Source organism: Ostrea edulis, chromosome 2, assembly GCF_947568905.1.
Source record: "Ostrea edulis chromosome 2, xbOstEdul1.1, whole genome shotgun sequence".
In the NCBI taxonomy this organism is placed as follows: Eukaryota; Metazoa; Mollusca; class Bivalvia; order Ostreida; family Ostreidae; genus Ostrea; species Ostrea edulis.
In genome coordinates this window covers 31,321,005-31,346,135 of record NC_079165.1, presented here as the reverse complement: position 1 = coordinate 31,346,135, position 25,131 = coordinate 31,321,005, and the positions used below count along the sequence as shown (strand labels likewise).

At 34.7% G+C, this 25,131-nt stretch overlaps 1 protein-coding gene across 3 annotated transcripts; it reads right to left on the bottom strand.

The window, feature by feature from the left end:
* On the bottom strand, positions 1-24,971 carry LOC125678085 (uncharacterized). 3 transcript variants are annotated; one of them, XM_048916202.2, is made up of 20 exons: positions 24,641-24,971; positions 17,940-17,995; positions 17,257-17,574; positions 16,230-16,499; positions 15,860-16,074; positions 15,675-15,780; positions 15,243-15,563; positions 14,849-15,151; positions 14,462-14,575; positions 14,331-14,355; positions 12,896-12,948; positions 12,772-12,802; positions 11,779-11,852; positions 8,593-8,608; positions 4,734-4,804; positions 4,594-4,618; positions 4,175-4,302; positions 4,023-4,050; positions 3,822-3,901; positions 1-3,604 (listed from the first exon to the last, which is right to left on the bottom strand). In XM_048916202.2, the coding sequence occupies exons 2-20, from the start codon at positions 17,989-17,991 to the stop codon at positions 3,528-3,530; spliced, it is 2,307 nt and encodes a 768-aa protein (XP_048772159.1). In that variant the 5' UTR covers positions 17,992-17,995; positions 24,641-24,971; the 3' UTR covers positions 1-3,527. The 3 variants fall into 3 exon arrangements, with proteins under 3 accessions (XP_048772159.1, XP_048772160.1, XP_056009736.1); XM_048916203.2 differs by having other exon boundaries at positions 24,941-24,971; XM_056153761.1 differs by having other exon boundaries at positions 1-3,601; positions 24,941-24,971.
* Between the last annotated feature and the right edge of the window lie 160 nt (positions 24,972-25,131).

Genomic DNA, 25,131 nt, shown 5'->3' with positions numbered 1-25,131 from the left:
GTTATTATCAAATACCTTTATTTCAAATAAAAACATTGACTACAAAACTAAAAATGAAAATGAGCAGCATGCACATAAAATATCCAAACAAATTTAAAAGGTTCCAAATATTTTTGTCCAAAACATTTCCACTGTGAAACCGGTTAGGTTGATAAAAACATTTAATTTGCGCAAGTAAGTCTTCCCTTCCTATTGTAACATTACAAAGGAATACTATATTTTTTTCACATTTATATATGCACAAGTATATTCAAATTATTGATAAATTGTTGTTTCAATTGGCCAAATAGGAGAGAGGTTGGTGTACAGTCATGAAAACACTTACACATTATGTATACACACAATACTTCTATTTAAACATGTATGTAAATCATTAGCATTGATCTGGATGGATAAATTACAGTGTACATTAGAAATGCAAGGTCAACCTAAGAACTCCCGCGAGGTTATGCCTTAAATAGATCCCATTATCATCAGTCTTCCTTTTCCGTAGAGATAATGATGTCATTTTTAAACTACTGGATAGATACACTTTCCCTTTTTTTCTTTTTTTTTTGCCTCAGTTTAGTTCTAACACAGAATTTAATTATTTTCGTTGTTCCATCTTTAATCAAAGTTCACAACGGCGACAAGATTAAGTTAATAATTTCTTTATTTTCCAATTCAATTTCAAGTTATGCTCCGTTTATCCCTATCTATGATATCAATAGCAGTACATGACAACACGTATATTCCGCAACCGACTGCAATTACGATAAATAAAGAGAATTTATCTGACCAATAAAAAAACAAAAACAAAAAGAAAACAAAAAACCAACAAAACCCCCCCCCCAAACAATAATAATAATAATAATAAAAAAAAAAAAAAAACAAAACCAACCCGTATTTACAATAGTATGTAAATGATTAAGTTAAAAAAGAAATGTTGATTCTGTTGATTTCCTTAACCAACAATTGCTGGAAATCGGTGACACAATACTAACTTTCTGAGTTGTTCAATAATTGTTACCCTTCGATGAACCCTTACGTACGATATATTTACGTACACACGCGGTGAGTACAGATTTCATTGTCATAAGGGTGTCTACAAGCTGCTATACACCCACCCGAACGGCGGGAAAGCACACACTTAGTAAGTCTATATGAGTATTTATTCTCCATTTTTTGGTTAAAAGTATTGATTGTGTCGAAAAGGAAATAACTTACACTAACAAATTTAATTTAAGGATTTATTTCAAACACTTTCCTCTTGATTTGATCATATCACCGGCTGCTATTAATAAAGCTAACGTTATCACAACTTGTATCGGTAACTACGTAACTAGTCTATACTAGACGTATTTCTATACCCTGAACTCACTCATGCGTGTTGAAATTAGAATACTGGATGTAGCTTCTCGAAAACTCTTCCTCTCTTTCGATAACTGCACAGATTCAGATTCTTTATTTCCTTAAGCTATACAGCTCATAAATACAAAATATTTACAAATATATACAAATAAGACCGTAGAGGGTGAGTAGGCATACAGATACAATTTTGAGGATATAAAATCAATGCATTTCAACATACACATAACAATACACGTGAATAATGTCGTAGCAAGTACAGAATTCTTAAATTACATGAAGATCGTAACTTTGTAGCCTGTTGTAGGAACTTTTCTAAATTATTGTTCACAACTGCTCTAGAATTCAGGCATAACAGAGAATCTTTTGAAAAAATGAGATACACTTGTCAGAAGTAAGACTGAACTGAGAATCTTTTTACGAATATAATTCTTTGGAATTTAATGCGATGCAATTGAGAATCTTCTGAGAATTGAAATACAGTGTGATTTCCCGAGTTCACGAAACATAACTAAAAATCATTATAATTTTCAGATAATTGGGTATTATTTAGGAAAAAAGTCAGAGGTACTCTTTAGAACTCTTTGGGAAACAACAAAGAATTCCAGAAAATGACGTAACTCTAACACATTAATTTAGTATGCCAATATTCAAATGAAAATCAATTTCCCGAGGCACTATGTATACATAACTGAGTTTTCAAATTATTGTTATGTTGATGATCAATGGAGAAATATTTAAAATTTCATGTGAATGTGTAGTTTCTCTTATATGGTGCGTTACAAAGAATAAGTGGCAAAACCAGGCCTGGAGGTTATAAAACTTTTACCCTACTCATACTCAAACTCAGCCGTATTTTTATTGAGTACAACTCTGAGCAAGCTCAAAGCATACTCGAAAAATGTTGAACATGTACTCCATTTGAGTTCGAGAATAATTTTAAGTTTAATATTTATAATCTTCACTTTTGAGTACCAGTACATTGTAGTGCACGGATTCAGGTTTGAGTATGAAAATGTGCTCAAAAAGTTATATAACCCCCAGCCCAGGATTTATTACGTGCATTGTGGTAAAGTTGAAGGGTCATGCTGTTTTGAACCAGTGTTTCATTAATACACTCAAGGATCAAAAGTATATCTGCACTGTTGATTTTTCACTAAATAATTCATTGAATAATACAATTTTTAAACCACTGATAAAACTATTTCTACTGTAAAAATTTCCACAGATATTGTATAATCACCTAGATTTAAACCTGTTTTTGTTATTTTTCCTGTATGTGTTACAGTTTTTAACACTTATTAGGATAATCATGTAAAAACTTTATTTGAACTTACATATTTCATATTAATTAGCATTTAAAAAAATCTACCCCGTAATTGATAAATCGATCCACAAAAAATATTCTAAAAAATAACACTAAAAGTAACAATTGTCATGAATCTTGAGTGAATTCTGCATATGTTTTAAAAAAGTTCATAATGATAATATTAATGATCAAGTTTTGGTGAAGTTTTTAAAATATGAAATTTGTAATATAGTGAAATTTAAAAGTGAAGACCTTGAGTGTAGATAACATTAAAAAAAAAATCAACGAGTCTGCATGTCATAACAACAAATCACAAGTGAGGAATAATCTGTAAAAATTGGTATATCTAATGTGTAAAATATCTAAACAACATGAGCTTTATTTGCATGCAAATGGTTAATGTAACGAAACTAGTATACGCAGCTCCATTGTTGAAATGTGTTATATATACAAATAATTTCACAGATGATGGGTATGTTTCAGAAAATAAAATACGATCGGGTTTACAATACAGAAAAAAACCTTTTACTGACTGACGAAGCACATTGAAATCTGATATTGTCAAATGCAAGTATTATGACACATTTCTTTAACTTCTCATTAACAGTGGCGTAGCTTCGATTGAGGCAACCGAGGCAGCTGCCTCGGTAAAAAAAAACACACCACCTTTTACGTTGTTAAAATGTCGATAGCTTATGGGGGGCGCAGCCCCCAGACCCCCTGCCTCGGTAATATTCGAACCCAAGCTACGCCTATGATTAACCATACAAATTCTTCGACATCAATATTCAAATTTCATTTACTTTCAGACTAAGCCTGGCGCTTCCCAGTACTTTATTTGCCGAGCTGATAAACCAACGGAAACAAGAAGTCACTTCCGAATGTACTTTTTGGGATGTTTATCTTCACCGTGGCCACCATTCTGAACTTCCGGACTTTTCTTATCTTCTAAGAGTATGAAAAATAGTAAGTATCAAAAAAGAAAAATTGGCCTCATATTTCAGGGGAAGTTTTCTGACGTCATGCTTTATGTCAGATTCGTCTGCTAGAATTCCTGCCTCCACAGTTCGTATCAAAGACTAATCACTTTATTATGAAGACATCTAGAATATAATGAATGCTTGTTTCAATTATCATTTAGTTTCTAAAACAGGGTTCAACGTACCATCTTCATCATTTATAGAGACGTAGTGAGTGATATCACAGTCTTCGCTGACGGGTTGGTTGGGAAGTTTAAGCAGCAAGCTGGATTGACAAAATATAGTATTTAATTATATACCTCTTTCTCGTTCTATCTCTCTATCGCTCTTGGGTAAACTTGTACTTTTAAAACATTCTACGGAAAGCCCATCTTAAAGATCTTTACCTTGGAGACATATGTGACTTCGGGATACCTGTACAAAAGAAGAGCATTACCCATAAATCATTAACATCATTGATAGTAGTACTATGTTTTGACAGTTTGTCGTTTTTAAGATGCACCTGGAAATCTTATTTCATTCGTCAAGGAAACTTTACCTGCTCTCTTCCCCATCGCCATGCACTCATTTCCTGGGGTGGTGTCAGGAGTTACCATGGTTTGATTAGCGTTATGAGTTGCCCGGGATGGGAGGCTTGGCACACTGCCAGTGCTCATTGGTTTATCACTGTACAATATAATATAATTTTCACCATCCTGTTGTAAATCATTGAGCTATTTTGCGTTTATGAAAATCATTTGGAAATAAAGTCAGGATTTACTATGACCTCCTTCCAAAAGAACCCCCCCCCCCCAAAAAAAAAAAACCAACGATAAATTCATACGTTATGAAGTTCTCTTCCCATGCTCCCTTCGATATAAATTGTAAATCGAATTACGGAATAGCATAGAAATTTATCAGATTTCTAGGAGTTCGCTGTAACTAAGTTTTATTGTGCAAATACAAAGAATTAAGTACCCATTTAACTGGAATGTTCCAACATCTGAAATACAGTAAAATAGCATACATTGGTATATGAATAATGACATACTTTACTTTTGCTATTTTTCGAGTTCATAAACAAAAGAAAAAGAAGAGAGGACAAAAAACAACATTACTGTGATTTCGTTGAGCAGCCATCTTCATAACAGTATGATCGTCAACACTTGCATATTCATTCGCATCCACACTGTGATGAACATTAAAGAGATTTCAGTCATACAGACTATGAAATGATATCATATGATACAGACTTTTTTTCTAGTACGAGTACAACTATTTTCGAGAATATAGGCAAGTTGAAAAATGTAAAATTGTACATATAGAAATTATAGGTATTTAGATAATTAGCCAATCAAAACTGAACGGGCGTGCTTGCGCACGTGTAGAAGTAATTTTGAAGTATGCATTCAGTAGAGAGTGTACAAATATATATGCAAAATAAATTTTAGAACATTTGATTGAAATCTAAAAAGGAAATAGAACAATACTTGATTTTAGATGTAATTGATTAATTGTTGCTTAAAGGGAAAGGCAACCCTAACCACATATTTGTTTTTATGAATAAAGTATCACTTACTGATACCGTAATTGACAGTCTTTAACTACAAAAATCCTTGCTTAACAATTAAATCAATATTAATCTATCATGTATTTTAAATTACCCGCCGCTAAGAGAGTGGCCATTCGAGTCTCAGACAAGGCAGACGGTAAACGTTCTTCATACAAATGGCTTGAACCTCAACTTGTAATTACGCAAATGATGGGTCCATAGTTTACATAGTCTTTTCTTTTCAAATGACTTGGTTGGGTCGGGAATTTCGAAGAAAAAGAAAAACTAACAAACTTTGCATTAGTTTAATTAACTGCTTGCCAGGAAGGCACCAACCTATTTATTCGTAAGATCTACCGCATGTACATCTTTGATGATCTCACAGGTGCTTGGGTTCAGTACCCCCTCCTCCCCCCCATGAGTTAATTTAATTAATTTTTTTGTTGAAAATATTTTTAATGTATGTCAACGTCTTGCATACCCATAAAGTCCAAAATACATGTAATTCAAAATAAGCCCTTTAAAAAAAATACCCTCACTGGTTATTATAAGTTCTGTTATAATAACCAGTGTGGGTATTTTCTTAAAGGGCTTATTTTGAATTACTTTGGATTTTATGGGTATGCAAGATGTTGTTGACATGCACTAGAAATGTTTTCAAGAAAAAATTATTAAATCAACTCATGTAGCTTATTCGAGGGGGTGAGGGGTGGGGTCATGAACCTAAGCACTTGTGGATGATCTTAGAATCTCATCAAAACCGGAACAGACGGTGTGACGTCAAAGTTATTGATTTTTGTGGTTTTGAATACAAAAGAATTACACATCATGGCAACCTCTATAGATCGCGGGAATTTCAATTTTTGACGTTTTCAAATTAGTACTGAAGCTTATCAAGGCCATATACATGTATCAACAGAATTATATGACAAATCTTTATCGTATGATTAATCCTTTCATTTATCATGTAAAAATCTTTTGGGTTGCCTTTTCCCTTTAACATCTCTCGAGAGAATTTTTCACTCATATGGAGACGTCACCAAGACTGGTGAAGAGCTTCAAAACTTAGGCCTTTGCTCGGCACTTACGGCCTTTAAGCAGTGAACCACGCCTACTGCGACACAGGGCATCCGTTTTTAAGGTCATCTCCGAGGACCCGTGACATTCACACCTGATGCCGAGCGTTTGGCGATGGAACTGTCACTTCCTGTTTTAACGACTTAGGTCTGTCGCGGCTGGGATTCGAACCCCGGCCTCCCGCAACGCTCTAACCTCTAGACCACCGCGGCGGTACGATTTTAGATGTGAAAAGTTGCAATGTACGCACAATCACCCTCATGCAAATTTGCTTTAGTAAATTTTGTTTACACCACTTATTAGGCAATAATATCATAAACATATAGAGAAAATTTCATTTTATTCGAGTCTTTTATCAGAAAGTAGCGGCCATTTTAGTACCTGAAATTAAATGAAAATTATGCACGTGCATGCACGCGCACATAAATGACTTAACTGATTTGGTGATGTCATTCAACAGGCATTTGTATCAAATACCAACATAACAAATTTCATAATGTTTCCATTAATGTTTGAAGTCGTATAGCAAGGGTCTTCACTTGTCTAATCTGCCACACCATACAACATATTGAGAATAAAAATAAGAAGAAACAGAGTGAAAAACAAATTTTGTTTGGGGAACACGTTAATGAAATTACGTAAATAGAAAGTAATAAAAAATGAAATTAAATGAACCAAATTAATACGAATGATATAAATCATCCTTAACACTCAACAAAATTTACTATAAGGTAACATAGTATGTGGAATATTACAGAGAATATATGATAAAATCTCATTTAAAAAAGAGGCGGAGTCTTCATACATGTATATATAACGCTGTGAATTTAAATCCAATCCGATAAATTCATTAAAAATTGTTGATAACTGTTAAAGCTACGTATATTAAAATAAATAAACGTAGACTATATTATTTTGAAAACAAGGTATTTTTAACCACATCATCCTATTTCACAGTCATCTTTTTGTGTTAACAACCTCGATTGTCCTTAACGGGTACTTTGTGCTAAATATGGTTGAAAATATTCCAGTGATTTAGGAGAAGTTGAAAATATGGAAAGTTTAAAACAACGACAACACATTTTGCTCGCCCATTGTAGCCTATGAATCAGAAGAGCGACAATGAAATGTCAGAGAAAGATCAACGGACACGAGATGTGCAAATTTGACAGCGAATAAAAAAACCCATTGATTTTGAGGTATTTGAACCCAAAGACTGGGAAAGCCTTCTTTTTTTCACACAGGAAGTGACTGCACATCACACAAAAGCATGCAAATTTCAATATTTTTGAATGTTATTTGAGGTCCCTTTCGAGAATTAGACTTCACAACATTTAGGTGAAGGGCCAAAAAACCGTAGACGTGAGGGTTCTTTCTCGAGCAAACGCCTACCGTGACATATATAGGAAACCCCGTGACTTTTACTTCAAGTGCCAGGCCCTTGGCTAATGAACAATAACTGCACATGATAAAGATCTTAAGTTTTGACGCCAGGATTGAACTTTTTCGCATATGAGAGGGAGAGAACGAGAGAGAAAGAGAGGGTATCTTCTCATTTTGCAAAATCAGATTTCCAAACTTATTTTGACATGACGGCAATCGAATCATTACAGAAGAGAAGTAAAGAATATCTAATCTGCAATTGTGTTCTGGAAGGAGAATCTAATTTTGGACATCCCGGCTGCGAAGTTCGATTTTAAGAATTCCCCATGATATTTAATATGCATCATCAATACCACAAACCTGGAATTTACTCACTACTTAAAATAGATGTTTGTCAATCAAGGGATTTCTAAAACCGTTTTGAGTTTGCCATAGTAACCAATTACATATAGACTGATTATATCAAACATTTTACAAGCAAAGTCTCTGACGATTTGATTGTAGAAAGAAACAGAAAAATATTATATAGTTAAGGAGGCGTACTACATCGTCATAATGGCTGACTTCCTTTTAAAATATGGCTGAAAATATAGACATCAGCAATATTTGTCTATTCTTTTTCGATTGAAATACCTAGTTGAGTAGCTCATCGTGTCGATTGATCGCGGGTTCGATTCCAGCAGGAGTTTTAACTTTTTTTTTTAGATTACTTTCTACTAAAACTGCATTTTTGACTAGATAAAGTGAATTTGAAAGTTTTCAATTTAGTTTTACATATCCTCCGCTTTCATCTGGTGTAGCATTCCTCCTTACGCAAAGTAGAAGGTATACTGCTTTTAACTGCTGATAGAGTTGGGCATTACAATTTACGATAGAAACAAAAGCTAAGTTTGTCATAGAAATTGAACAGATTAGAAATATTCAAATGAGAAGTGGAATACACATATAAGTAAATGATCACTTACTTTGATTGACACGAGGCTACAAAATGTAACAGCATAGTCAGTTATTGATTTGTAGATTATTGATTATAATGCTACTTCCTTATTCATATCTAGAATCTACATTGTGTTTCGAGGTAACATCCTGGAGTTATGTTTGTGGAGAACACGTTATATTATTAGACATTTATATGAGATGAAACCCATCCTTTTCAAATAAATGATTGTATATTGTTTAACGTCCCACTCGAAAACATTTCATTCATATGAAGACTTCACCATTCCGGTGAAGGGCTGCAAATTTACGGCTATGCTCGGCGCTTACGCTATTTGAGCAGGGAGGGATCTCCATCGTGCCACACCTGCTGTGACACGGGGTCTCGGTTTTTGCGGTCTCATCCGCAGGACCGCTTCATTTAGTCGCCTCTTACGACAAGCAAGGGGTGCTGGGGACGTATTCTATATCTCTTGTTTTTAATATGTATATATAGCTTGGACAATATCTAAAATAAACAAGAAATATGTTAGGAACATATATGTGGCAATATTGTAAAGAATGAACAGTGCCTGTATGATAGTGAAAGATAGGTTTACCTACTAATCAAAAGAGGAGCAACCACAATACTGAGTTTGACCTCTCAAGATAATGAGCAGATAACCAACCATTTGAGTCATTGCTTTTGTCCTTGCAACTTGACAGCAAATGGGGTACCAGTCTAACAAGTTTGCTGGCTGCCAAGTAAAGGGTTCTGATACTGAGCAAGCAATATCTTGCTTTTTGATCCATGGATCTGAAAATCAATAAGGGCCATCTACTTCTTAGATTGAACCTGTCACGTAAAGGGTATTGGACACTATCTTACTGTATCCAGTTTGACCCTTGACCTTCTGACATCAAAATCAACAAGGGCATCTACTTTTTAGGGGGAACTACATGTATTGTACCAACCGGACAATATCTTCCTATGTCCAGAGTAGATTGACCCTTGACGTTTGACTTTGTGATCTCTACTCCCTAGATAGAACAAGAATTTTAAGTTCAATGTCAGTTCAGCAAAGGGTTCGAAAGAGATTGAGCGGAAAATACTTGGTCTACCGACCGACATACCGACCAAACAAATACACCCCCTTTTCAACTTTTTAATCATCTTGCACAAATACAGTTTGAATTTTCTTTTGACACTATCATGACAATGGAATAAAAAGTGAAAACAAGCATTCAGAGAGTATTGCATAGCAATACATACTCTCCTACCGAAGGCAAAACTTATTGGACCTCAACAATATTCGAAGCTCATTATGAGACTAAGGTAAAAGGGAAGATTAGGAAACCAGGATAGGAATGGTTGGACATCAACCACTATACAGGTACAAAGACTATCATGATATACCAAATATCAAACGAATATCTGCAAACCAATAAAAAAAAGTCCAGAAAACTGATAATTCATGCTATTTTTCTACGTTCAAGGACCATAACTGGGTGAAAAATCAACGGACCGAGACGAAATTCGAACTTGATCTGTAACTTGCTATGGCAAAGCGATGTACCAAATATCAAATGAATATCTGCATGCCCATAAAAAAGTCCGGAAAACTGATTTTCAGGACTGACGGACAGACAGACAGACGGACGGACGGAGGGAGCGCAAACTTCGTCGGTAGGGGACTTATAAAGAACAGTAATATCAGTCTCATAATTTCAATAAAGAATGCAAGATTAAGAGTAGGGTAAACACGGAATCCTGGACACACCAGAGGTGGGATCAGGTGCCTAAGAGAAGTAAGCACCCCTTGTAGATCGGTCACACTCGCCATGACTTCTATATCTTGATTGGGATAACGTAGTAATCCGTATTCAAAACCAGTATGTAAAGAACGGCCTAATAATTGATATAAAACACGACAGGTTGCATTTCTAAATAGATCGTTATAACGACTATAGAATTAGCGAAATGCTGACTTTAAACAAGACTGTTGGACCACCTGTAACTCTAACTTATTTGTCAGTAGATTGTCTCGTTATGAAAACTTATCATACGCATAACATGCTTTTGCGTATTCAATCAGTTGAGACATAAATACCATATGCAGTTGAAAATCTCTCGCTGTGGCCTTCAATTCGACATTTAGATATATCGATGATGTTTTGTCTATTTACAATAATAGCTTTCATTCATATGTCGATTTGATATATCCCTGTGAGCTCGAAATAAAGGACACCACAGAGTCGTCCACTTCTGCTTCATACTTAGATATTTTATTGAAAGTAGACATTAACGGCAAACAGACAACCCAACTATATGACAAACGGGATGATTTAAGCTTCTACCATCGTTAACTTCCCATATTTATGTAGCAATATTCCATTATCACCTGCATATGGTGTTTATTTATGTGAACTGATTCGATATGCAAGAGCTTGTTCTGCGTATAGTCAGTTTTTAAATCGAGGTAAGCTACTGACAAACAGGTTGATGGTACAGGGGTTTCAACAGTCTCGATTGAAGTCAGCATTTCGCAAATTCTATCGTCGTTATAACGATCTAATTCGTCAATACAATATCGCATTGGGTCAAATGCTGTCTGACGTGTTTCATACCGATTGTTAAGCCGTTCTTGGCACACCGATTTTGACTGCGGATAACTCCGTTTACTTGATCAGGATATAGGGTTCACGGCGGGTGTGACCGGTCAACAGGGGATGCTTACTCCTCCTAGGCACTTGATCCCACCTTTGGTGTGTCCAGGGGTCCGTGTTTGCCCAACTATCTATTTTGTATTACTTATAGGAGTTATGAGATTGATCACTGTTCGTTATCTTCCCCTTGATGATAAAACATTAATTCATAAATATGGAAAATTGACGATAGCGAATCTGAAATAATCCCATTTGTCATTAAGTTGGATTATTAGTTTCCCGTTAACATCTGTATGTTTAATGAACTATCCAAGTGTTAAGCAGATATGAAAGACTCTGTGGGGTGTTTTATTTCGGGTTCATTGAAATCGAATGGACAAATAAAAAAAGATGTGAACAATCAATAAATTAAAATCTATAAAACAAATTCCAACATCTAGAAGTTCTAGGTTATAACTGAGCTTTAGGGTTGTTCAAGAGGAATATTCTATATTTGGTCAATTTAACAGCAAGGCTAAACTAAGTGCAACACAAGGAATGGGTAAAGGATCGTGTATCAAACTACTTACGTGATTGTGATTGCGATTCCGGTGAGATCAGGCATTGTTGTGTCAGGTAAGTGTCAGTAGAGAGGTCCAATGTCCTAGCAAAAGAAAAACAACACATCATGGTTCCTATGGGCGATTGAGGTTTCTGTAGTTGTATTTTTCATAATATACGGAATACATTCATACATTCTATTAAACGTTTAATCATTGTTCATACATTCCGATAAAATCATTAAGAGAATTGGCATTTTAAGAAGAATAAGATATTTTATGTCAAACGATGCGCTGCTGAAGATTTTTAATACTATGATTTTTCCACATTTTACATATTGTACTATATGGAGCAATCCAAGAAATGCTGAAAATGTGAATAAGCTTTTTATATTGCAAAAACGAGCTGCAAGGGTAATTCTTAACATTAGAAATTTTGAAACACCATCTAATATCATGTTTACAGAACTTAACTGGTTGCCTCTTTCAGATTACTTTGTCTATAGAAAAGTCATTTTAGTGTATAAAGTTTTACATGGTTCAATGCCAGATTATTTAAATGTTTTTAAATATGTATCAGAAGTCAGTCAGAGGCAAACTAGAAATTCTTATTCAAATATATTGTATATAACCAGGGCAAAAACAGAATATTATAGAAGATCTTTGAGCATTTCAGGAAGCACACTGTGGAATGCCTTGAGTCAAAATATAAGAAACTCAACAAGTGTTGTGTGTTTTAAGAGAAATTATCTTAGAGATTATCACCATACTTTTTAAGATTCATTTTGTTCCTATTTAATATCTTACATTCATAATTATTTCTTAAGTTTATATGTATTCTACTTCTATTAATCTGTGTTTATTTTACTAATAACTGTCTGTATGTATGTTATATGCAGGACCATATTGAAAACTAGCGTTATCGCTAAATATGTAATCCTGGATAAATAAAGGCTTTATTATTATTATCATTATAACAGAATTCTTTAATTCTACTATAATTACCTTATTAAATCATCTTACCTTTCACGGTTATTTTCCGAGGACCCGTAATCTAAAATTCAACAAATAATTTAATTCAAATGCTAAAACTGGACACAATATTTCATATGATGAAAGTGTTCACGCAATTTGATTGAAATGTTACCATTAGTCAGTCTTTGCATCGAATAACTATTCCTTCCCAAGGAAGCATTTTGTCTGTAAAAAGCAGTGTATATATATATATATATATATATATATATATATATATATATATATGAAATAAGAATCATAACATTAAGATGAAATACGGACTTTTATATGTCGGATTGTTTTAAAGACTGTTAAATTACCCAACGTTTCATCATTCTATGCATCCTAGTATTCTTTAACCAAGTCTCAGAGTGAGTCCATCTATAACAACACAGTTACCTTAAAGCTGTATGACCCGATGTTCATGTATTATTTTTGTGCATTATTACTTTAAAGCAAATCAATTACTTTATAAAGTTATTAACTTTCCCTTAATTGCATGCTTGAAAATATCTGCATGTAAAAGAAAATAGTGAGAATATTATTTAGAAAGTAAATAAATGTGGTACATATATGAATCATTCCATGATAGACGTCTATAAATAGACCCACGTGCGTCAGGGGAATCCGAACATGATGTACTAACTCGTCTAAGAGGTGTTTGATATTTACATTTCTATTAAACTTATGGCACGGTACTGTTGTAACAAAATACACAGATAAGACCACCGCTGATATGAAAGTTTGAACTGGTCACATGACTATCACTTGAAATGGCAGAGTGACGCAGTTATTTGTAAACATCGATTTAAAATCAAATAATTTGGGTTGAAACAGGTGAAATAATGTATGATATGTCATACAGCCTCATAACTACATACGTGCGATGATTTAATAGCGTTTTTACCACATGGAGAAAAAATATTGTAATTCGGACCATACAGCTTTTAAGTGCCTTTTGTCCAACTTATTGTCATGTAACGTTAATTATCAATGAAAGGTGAATATAACGAACAGTGATCAATCTCATAACTCCTATAAGCAATACAAAATAGATAGTTGGGCAGAAAAGGACCCCTGGACAAACAAGAGGTTGGATCAGGTGCCCAGGAGGAGTAAGCATTCCCTTTCGACCGGCTACACCCGCTTTGAGCCCTATATCCTGATCAGATAAACTGAGTTATCCGTAGTCACAATCAGTGTGCCAAGAACGGCCTAACAATCGGTATGAAACACATCAGACAGCATTTGACACAATGATAAGTTGTATCGACGAACTAGATCGTTGTAACGACCATAGAAGTTGCGAAATGCTGACTTCGATCGAGACTGTTGAAACCCCTGTGCCATCACCTTGTTTGTCAATAGCTTGCCTCGATTTAAAAACTGACCATACGTAGAACAAGCTATTGTGTATCGAATCAGTTGAGATGTATAAACACCATGTACAGATGATAATGGAATATTGTTACATAAATTTGGGAAGTTGACGATGGAAAATTCGTAATCAAAGGCAAAAAATTAAAGCGTATACTTTCCTCGAGATTAAATCTTCGAAATGTTTTTACCTTTCTAGGGAGACGAGACTTCTGCCTGTATAAAAACAAACAAATCACCAGTTAAGTATAATACGTGAATCAGTGAATGTATTAGACTATTTCATGAATTGAACAGGTCAAATACAAAAACAATTGATTACTTTTACAATGCTTTCTTCGATTCCAGGCAATCAGAATAAAGACAAGGATGCTCGGAAGTCCCACACAACCAACAACAACAGGGATCAAAGTCGTTTCCGATATCACTTGATTGGCTGAAAGTTGTCATTGATAGGAAGTTATAGTAAGCTAACATGGAGAAGACGAATATCATTTTAAGAATCAAATTTAACCAGGTCATAATTTTCCAATGTTCTTCATGATTCATAGGTAGGTCTGATATATGTGAAAGTATTTCCGACTGTGTAAGAGAAAACAATCTCCTGATGTATCTAGATTTTTCTAATTTACATCCCATTTCTTTCTCGTGATATTTGATTTTAAGAAGATGAATTTATGGCTGGTACAAGATAAAAAATACAACATACCTTGCAAAGTTATAGATAGAGGTTTGTCCATTTTTATTTTGAATGTGGAACTGCAATTTCTACCCACAACATTTGTTGTACACAACAGAAGGATATTATCGGTGTTCAGTGTGAGATTAGTCAACCAATATTCGTATATATTTGCATTTGATCCAGGAATTATATTGAGAATGTCGTCTCCAGTATAATTCTTAAGAATAACTTCATAAGTCATGTCTAAGTCTGGACTGACAGCTTCCCACTCAAGGAAAGCGGAGGCCTCGTATTCTTTGAAATGGATATGGAAAGGTTTACTCGGAAAATCTACAAAAACAAAATCTCGCATCATGAAGAAATATCCATAATGAACGTCAATTGGAAATATATCCTCTTAAGTTTGGAAAGGTTTTCTTACCGTGTCCTTGAACCAAGAAGTTATGAGTTACTCTTCCCATGGAATTTTCTGCTATCAACTGGTAACGTGTGCGGAATCTGTGTCTTATCTTGCTAAAATCCATTTCCAAGGTAGTTCCATTCATTTTAACTACTTTATCATTTATGTCTACATCCATTGTGCTTAACGTCTCCGTTTCATTGAACGGAATAGTGGTATCTCCCGACAAGAAATTGATAAGATAATGTACCTCTGGGTGGCCCACACTTTGAAACTGTAGTTTTAATGTTTTTCCAACATGGCTATGATACTCATGTTTTGATCGTAACATTCTTGGAATAGCTGAAGTTTGGAAATGAGAAATGCGATCGTGTTAGAAATTATCCCATTTCACCTTTATAAAAGTTTTAAGCTATGGTAACATTATATCAATTACTTGACTTGCAACATTACCTTGCACAAACAGTTCAACTTCAGCAGTTTGTTCTACACTCCCATCAAAATTTGAAATTCCATTTCCCATTAAACACATGTAACGTCCGGTGTCATTATACGAAACCTGTTCGAAAATAGAATTTCAGCTATTAATCATCGACCAACAAGACACAACTAACTCCAGTATTGTCTAAATTACTCACCGATTTCAAGGTTAGATGATATTTTTTAGTAGCAGGAACAGTAGAATGGGTGTCGGAAGCTAGTTCTCTTATCAACTGGTCGTCTATCCAGTGCTGCCAGTAGAGGTCGCTGTAATTTCTGGGATACCCATCTACTAAAATCTCACAGGCAAGCGACACAGTTCCGGTTCCTTCATTGACGGTAGTGTCATTACTTGGTTTAAGTGTAGGCGGATCTAAGAAATCCATTAAAATATAATATCGTAGTCAAGCAATGAAACATGCATATAGGAATGTCATTTTCTCAAAAAGAAATGTCAGGTAGAATTGTAAAAGGCGTAAAATTGATTGAAGAATAAATATATCATTTGAATTTTATTTTTTAACTTACATTCAACGATCAAATCTACTGTATTTGAGGCGGTGTAGTATCCCTTAAAGGTAACAGTTACGTTACAGGTGTAATTTCCTGCAGCTGATCTGGAGACATTCTGTAAACTCAGAACCAAGGGCTGAGTTTGATCGGACCATTGCAGGACAATATTGTCGTGTTCCCAGGTAGTGTTGTATATCGGTGCACCAGTAAATGTACACGGAATGGAAATGTTGGAACCCTCTATGATGGTATAGGTATTTCGTTGTGGGAATATGACAGGTTTATCTGCAGCAAAAACGATTTATTTAACAACACCACTAATTCTGTCACAGTACATAGACACATTCTGTTCCATTCAGAAGCAAAATGCGCATTGATATGAACATTTACTTACACTCACACATTTATGATCATAAAATTATTCAAGCATGGTTGAATTGGATTCATACAAAAATGATGATGCTTATAATTCACAGCATTGGAAGGATTTCATAACTTACTTAAAACAATCCAACTGTTGATAATCGTACAAAGGTGTTTACAATGGTATTGGCTCAAGACCATTATTACATAGCCGAATTATTACAAGATAGTTTTACGTTGTATATTAATGATTTGACGATTTCGCCCATCCATTGAATGTGTTGTGCGATATCATCAATAGTCGTAGGAAAATTTGTTCTTTGAAAACTACCCGTTGATTTGGCATGTGATTCTCCCTCTCAGTTTAGAATGGAATATCTGTACATGACAGGTTTTATATTTTTAAATCTGTATTAGCAAAGTACATTGTGATTAAGAAAAAACATTCACATTGCCCAACAAGAAGCCAAATGTGACTTTCCACTACAACATTTCAAAGGCATTCCTTTTCAAATTAGTGTAACTGTTACAAAAAGTATTCAGTCTAATGAAAGCGCATTACAACAATAATTTCAAAGATAGTGCATTGCATTTTAAACTACTGTCATATTTACTACGTCCTGTAAGCAGTAGCGTATTTATAAATTGAATGATACATTCGTCTTTCGTCCATCCATACCTGCTTGTAAACTGACGGTGGTGTTACCGTGTTCCGTAACACTCGAGCTGCTAAAGGTACATCGCCATATTGTATTGTCTCGTGGCTTCATAATCCCATACGTTAGTGTGTTCCCATGACAAGCAATGCTGTAATCGGCCCGTTTATCATTTGGGATATTACATGATCCGCCATTAAATATGGCGAATTTGAAGCCAGATTCACCAGGAATGTTAAGGGTGGCAGACTCCCAAGAAGGTGAAAATGTACAATTGAAGTACAAAGGCTTTCCATAAGTCACGTTAGCGATCGGTGATGGCTGAACCAGGACTGTGCACTCTACAATTGAATAATGGTGGTAAGGAATTTTTTCTGTTGTAGGATCTTAGGAAGCTGTTTGATTCAATTTTTGTATGATTGTCCGTATTTTATGAAAGTGAAAATATCGAACAGTGACCAATCTCATAACTCTTATAAGCAATACAAAATAGAAAGTTGGACAAACACGGATCCCTGGATATACTAGAGGTATATATATTAATGTGTGTGTGCGTGTGTGAAACATTGGATTAAAAAGGTCAAGTTTCGCCCATAGGAAGCATCTGAAAAGGGCAAATAAAGGATATATGGCCAGCATTCTTTATATCATATGAAAGAGACATACAAATATAGAAACCAGTGGTAGATACTGACATAACACTTACCAGTTTCCCCCCGAATAAACAAAAGGAGGAAGATTCCAGAAATAACCACCATCTTCCTGAAGTAAAACAAAATATCAAGGTCAATATTTACTAATACTAATAATTATAGAGGACTTAGTGTATCAAGCTGCCTAGGAAAATTATTTAATGGGTTACTACAAAAGAGACTGAATGACTATTTAGAAGAAAATGATTTGTTGAGTCCACATCAGTCAGGCTTTAGAAGAAATCACAGAGCTTCAGATAACATATTTATTTTTAAAACTTTTGTGAATAAGTATTTGACGTGTTAAAAAACAAAAACTATTTGCATGTCACGTAGACTTTAGGAAAGCTTATGATTATGTATGGAGATCATCAATGATACTGAAAATATTATAAGAAGGAATAGGGGGAAGTTTGCAAAAATATTACAAGACATGTATTCATCAACTATATGTGCTTGTAAAGATAGTTATTATCAAAGTGAGCCATTTGATACCATATCGGAGTAAAACAAGGCGATAATCTCAGTCCGACACTTTTCAACATGTTCATTGATGATTTTCAAGAATATTTAGATTTAGAGAAAACAGAACCTGCAATACTAAATACTATTCTTATTAATCATCTATTTTGTGCAGACGACTTAATACTGATTTCAGAGTCATCATCTGGTCTCCAGCATTGTCTAAATGGGTTAAAGGATTACTGCAAATATTGGAAGTTGGATGTAAATCTTGATAAGACAAAAGTTATGATTTTCTCAAAGAGAAAGATTAACAATGAACCATTTTGTTTTTATTTTGGAAGAGATATTGTTGAATATAAATATTTAGGATCAATATTTTCATCAAATGGAAGTTTAAGACAAGCAAGTGCTAGCCTTGAGGATAAAGCTAGGCTTATTCTTCAATTAAATCTAAAATACCTTTTTCAAATGATCTTTCTGTCCAAGTATGGCTTAAAATGTATCAGGCTCTCATATTACCTATTGTTACATATCATCTCCCTCGTGCATAGCTCTTATCCTTAGACAAATTCAACTCCACTTTTTTGGCACTTTGTTTTTCCCTAAAATAGCTCTTAGGGCCCACAAGTTTACTGTTATTTCGGATTTCAAAAATTTCGGTTGAGCATCACTGAAGAGACATTATTTGTCGAAATGTGCATCTGGTGCATCAAAATTGGTACCGTATAAGTTTTACACTATGACCCCTGGGCCGAGGCCTCTGCTGGTGGACTGTTAGTCCCCGAGGATCTCTACAGCCCAGTAGCTAAGTACTTCCTTACTAGCTTTAAAAACGGATGTATATTGAATTGCTGTGATAAAATTTAAAAATTAATTTCAAAATTAAGGATTATCTCCCTCATGCATAGCTCTTATCCTTGGACAAATTTGACTCCACTTTTTTTGGCACTCTGTTTTCCCCTAAAATAGCTCTTAGGTCCTACAAGTTTACTGTTATTTCGGATTTTAAAAATTTCGGTTGAGCATCACTGAAGAGACTTTATTTGTCGAAATGCGCATCTGGTGCATCAAAATTGGTACCGTATAAGTTTTACATTCATCTGAAATCTGGATTACTGATTTTAAGATTGACATAAATAGCCAATCAAAGTTGCCTTTTGAGAAAGTACAAAATACTATTTTGAAAGACATACCAGGTGTTCATAAGAAAGCTTTTAATGTTGCAGTACTTTTGGAATTAGGTCTATATCCTATACACATTAAGATATATGAATCAATTTTTAAATATTACTGTAGGTTAAAAAATATGGAATTTGCATCCCAAAATAATAACCCATTGTTAATTGATGCTTTTGAAGAGGATGAAAAATTATCTCATATAAAAACTAGTCCAAGCATGACTAAATCAATGAGTATTATTACAAAGATGATTGGACTTTCCTCTTTAGCGATTTCCCATGAAACATTTAGCAAGAAACTACATGTATTATGAAAATAAAATATGTAATCAATTTGATAACATAAAACAAACTAATTGTGGAAAACTTGTATTTTATAGCCAAGTATACAATTATAATTTTAAATTGCAAGAATATTTGAAATTTACATTACCAAAAGCTTACAGATCTAAAGGGGAAGATAACGAACAGTGATCAATCTCATAACTCCTATAAGCAATACAAAATAGATAGTCGGGTAAACACGGACCCCTGGACACACCAGAGGTGGGATCAGGTGCCTAGGAGGAGTAAGCATCACCTGTCGACAGATCAGACCCGCCATGAGCCCTATATTCTGATCAGGTAAACGGAGTTATCCGTAGTCAAAGTCAGTGTGCCAAGAACGGCCTAACAATCGGTATGAAACACGTCAGGCAGCATTTGACCCAATGATAGGTTGTATTGACGAACTAGATCGTTATAATGACCATAGAATTTGCGAAATGCTGACTTCGATCGAGACTGTTGAAACCCCTGTACCATCAACTTGTTTGTCAGTAGCTTGCCTCAGTTGAGAGATATAAACACTACATGCAGGTGATAATGGAATATTGCTACATAAATATGGGAAGTTGATGATGGAGAAGTAAAATAATCCCGTTTGTCATACAGTTGAGTTGTCAATTTTGCCGTTGACGAACTAGATCTCTACAGTCCAGTAGCTAAGTACTTCGTTACTAGCTTGAAAATACGGATGTATATTTAATTGCTGTTACAAAATTTAGAAATTCATTTCAAAATTAAGGATTATCTCCCTCATGCATAGCTCTTATCCTTGGACGAATTTGGCTCCACTTTTTTGGCACGCTGTTTTTGGCTATATTTAGATCTAAAACTTCATAGTTATTTTGGTTTTACACTATGACCCCTGGGTCGAGGCCTCTGCTGGTGGACTGTTAGTCCCCGAGGGTCTCTACAGCTCAGTAGCTAAGTACTTCGTTACTAGCTTGAAAATACGGATGTGTATTTAATTGCTGCTACAAAATTTAGAAATTCATTTCAAAATTAAGGATTATCTCCCTCATGCATAGCTCTTATCCTTAGACGAATTTGGCTCCACTTTTTTGGCACGCTGTTTTTGCCTATATTTAGCTCTAAAACTTCATAGTTATTTTGGATTTCAAAGATTTCGGTTGAGCATCACTGAAGAGACATTATTTGTCGAAATGCGCATCTGGTGCATCAAAATTGGTACCGTATAAGTTTTACATCGTTATAACGACCATAGAATTTGCGAAATGCTGACTTCAATCGTGACTAAGTGCACATCCCCTCAATATTGAGGTTGGGAGATGCTGTACACCTCCAATTCCACGATCTAATAGATTTTGCAAATTCTGCTTGAATGAAGTTGAGGATGAGAAACACTTCCTATTATTTTGTACAAAATACTATCATTTAAGAAAAAATATTCAGAACATTTGGGTGATTTGAATGCAAATTCCATAAAAAGCCTCATGAATCCTAGACATTATACATTCACAAAACATTTTTGTCAGTATTTGAATGGGTGTTTTAATCTAAGGTACACTGCATTGAGAAATCAGGACAATTGTGGTTAATCTGAAAATGTGTATTGTGTTATATATATATACTAATATGTGATGTTAATTTATGATGTACGCCTCATGTTTGGTAATCGTCAATAAAGCATTTGAATTTGAATATTTCCTGCATTTAATCTAATCAAACTTCTGTAGTGAATTTGGTATCTTCACTTTCGAAACAGGATTTCCGAGATCACAAGAAAGGTGAAGATAATGAACAATGATCAATCTCATAATTCCTATAAGGAATGGAGAGTTGGGCAAACACGGATTCCTGGTGGGATCAGGTTCCTAGAAATAATCGATTTAAACTTTATCAAATGCGTTTTTTTGCCTGATTCGCAAAATTCAAGATTATGTAAAAATACCAATGTATTTAAGGAATGAAGCTAATTTTGACCTATATTATACGATATAATGTAACTTGGTGCAGTTTACGCTTTATAATCCGCGAGGTACATGTATGGTAAAATTGTGCTGAATTGGAAAAAAGAACAACAAACTAAACCAAGAAATTATATAAATTATTCATTTTTTTTTTTTAAAAATCATAGTGAGATTTTAGATTTTGTTGAATATGTAAGTAAAGAAAGTAGTTCCAGCAGATGGTTGTGAAGGGGGTGTGTCCTCATAGCATGTTATATTATACAAAATATTGTATGTTCCTCCATCAGTCTCAGCCAATGGAATTGCGCGTTATAAGTAAAATTAAATGATTTTTAACTAATTGAAATATAATTTGTAAAATGAGATTCAATGTGATGATGTTAACCACACTTGCAGACTGTTTACTCATTTAAGTTGTAAGTCCATTTGAGTTTCTCTTCCTCAGATCGAGACGTAAAGTACACGTAATTGTGAGTGAAGTGCCACAAAGTTTGCTCAAGGTTACAGTGGTGGGTGATCTATTTACTATGTACTCTCATTTGAAAGATCTGCGACTCTTGTTTCTAAATGCTGAACATATGGCGAGAAAGCATTGACTACCCAATTACGTCATAGGTAGGACGCAGCCAAAGAATTACCCCGACCGATACAGTCCCCGACTGAGTGTAAAATCGTAAGTGCATCATTATATACTACTTACTTAACTTTTAAAGAAAATGTCTTCAAAACAAGATACAAGGAACTTCGTAAGATAGTATTCCTGCTAGTGCATTTGAAGTTAATTGCATGTACTACACCAATCTGATTAAAACCAGATCCTGAGATACGCTCACAATCGCTCCACTAGGATCTGACGTAACCCCATAGGGGGTCATGTCCGCATGACCTTTCGCTTGGAATATTCATGAGAACTATCAGCCAGTCAGATTGCGCCATACAGACAATGATGGCTATTTAGACGGTTCCTGGAAATTCGTAAACAAATTGCTGTAATCTCTCTCCCACGAAATTTATTCCACACTGTAAATTTGTATATTCTCGCATAACGAATTTCAAACTTTCGCAATAATGTTTAATCTATTCCGTTCATTCAAACAACAAAACGTACGATATGAAATATACCCAAATTAAAATAATTGTGAATTCAGATTTATGTATGAATAGGGACGGGTACGAATTGAATAGATTTCAAGATGGATTACTTAAATAACGCGAGGAATATAACGCCAGTCGACGTAAACGGTGCATTGTGACGTCGCATCTAGCTGCGATATGTTTTCTTTCAAACCAAACAATCGCAGCCATTTTCCTTGAATTGTGAACTCCATCGGGATTTTTTAGCGTTTGAATGAAAGAAAACCCGTAGAGAAAACAGACGTTGTTTAAATCACATGTTTTGACAGGTGTGCAGTCGTCTGTCAAACGCGCAGCCATTTTTTTTAATTGCATCTCTAACGTAAATAATGACGCAAAGGTTTATGGGAGAAAAATTATCGTTGGTAGAAATCGACAGGGTCAATTTGATTGGCTTAACGAAAGGTCATGCGGACGTGACCCTATATGGGGTTACGTCAGATCCTAGTGTAGCGATCTAAGTGAGCGGATCTCAGGATCTGGTTTTAATCAGATTGGTACTACACAACAAGCTTATAGGGAAATCTGCCCTTCCAGTTAACTCGACATTTTTTATCCCATCTTGAAAACTATCAATGCAAGATTTCTTTCTTGAAAATGGAGAAAAATGAATAAATACGTAACTTAAATCTGCATAGCGAAGTTTCCCTTTCAATGACATTGACATATAACAAACCCTAAAACATGCTACTAGAATTAAAAGCGTTCCGAATCGTCCCGTGCAAAGAGCGCAGCATTGCATGCAAGGATAACCTATTAAGCAGCACCCGCAGTAGCGTACAAAGCATGCAGGTAATTCTATTGTGGCATATAAGAATGGTAAATGTAGACTCTCGTTAGGAATTATCATGTAAACACGTGATCAAATTTAGAAATCATGATTTTGTTTGATGAATTACGTACTAAACGAGATAAAAGGATACTTTTCTTAAGAAAGAGGAACATTTTCACAATATCGGCGAAATCATTTGCAAGATACTAGGTATTTTTACAAAAAGTTACTTATTTTCAGTTATGTGATTAATGAATTAAATGGTTCTTACAAAAATTATCTACTAAAGCCATTATTAGCATTACAGAACACTAAAAACGGAAGAAAGATGAAAGAAGTGAATATTAGAATAGGAAAAGCAACATCAGCCTTTAATAAACTGTCCAACATCTGGAAGTCGAGAAAAATATCGTACAAGACAAAGATAAGGTTATATAAATGCAACATAAGATCAGTTTTGTTATACGGCGCAGAAACACGGAGAACAAACAGGGAAATTGTAAGGAAACTGAGAGGAGTAGAAGGCAGGCTACTAAGGAAGATCATGAACATCAAATGGACAGAGTATCGAACATCGAACTCACAGAAAGAACAGGAATCAACAACATCAACGATGAAATTAAGAAGGGAAGGTGGAGATTTTCAGTATATATACTAAGAATGGATAACACCAGGCATGTAAAAAGAGCACTGAGGTGGACACCGGCTGGCAAGAGGAAATCAGGAAGGTCAAAGGGTACATGGAGGAGGACGCTTGAAAGGGAGATAAAAGAGTTCGCATACAGTTGGGTTGAATTAGAAAGAAAGCCAAAGGACAGAGCTGGTTGGCGGACGCTGTTGGAAGCCTTATTTGTTACCTAACACGAAGAGGATAAGTAAGTAAGTAAAAACGGAAGATGGGTTATTCTTACGTGTTTTATATCCTTAATGGGTTTTCAATTTTTTTCCGCGAGATTGTTGTTTACTTCATGCATGTCCGTAGCTCTCGTTATCTATATACCTGGTATGATAATTTTACTTCATGCATCACAATAATTAACATTTTGCGCTATTAAATTTACTTAATTGCAACAGAAACGAGGTGCAAAGTTCAATTTAAAAATACAGTTTATGAATAAAGAATAATTATATTTAATGAATAAAACATTACTGTTACATATGATATGGAGAAGTCGATGTATGAAACAGACGAGTATAGATATATTTCTTACCGGAACTTGGGCCCAGATAGATGCAAGAAACTAGAATATTCTCTCATGACTTGGCTTTGTTTTTATATCAGTTAAACAGGAAATACGTTCTTCAAATATAGTCTTACAAGGAGGAACTCACGATAAATTAAAAGTATGAATGCTCTTTAAAATCACGTTAAAACGCGTAGGTAATTAATACATCGTTTATG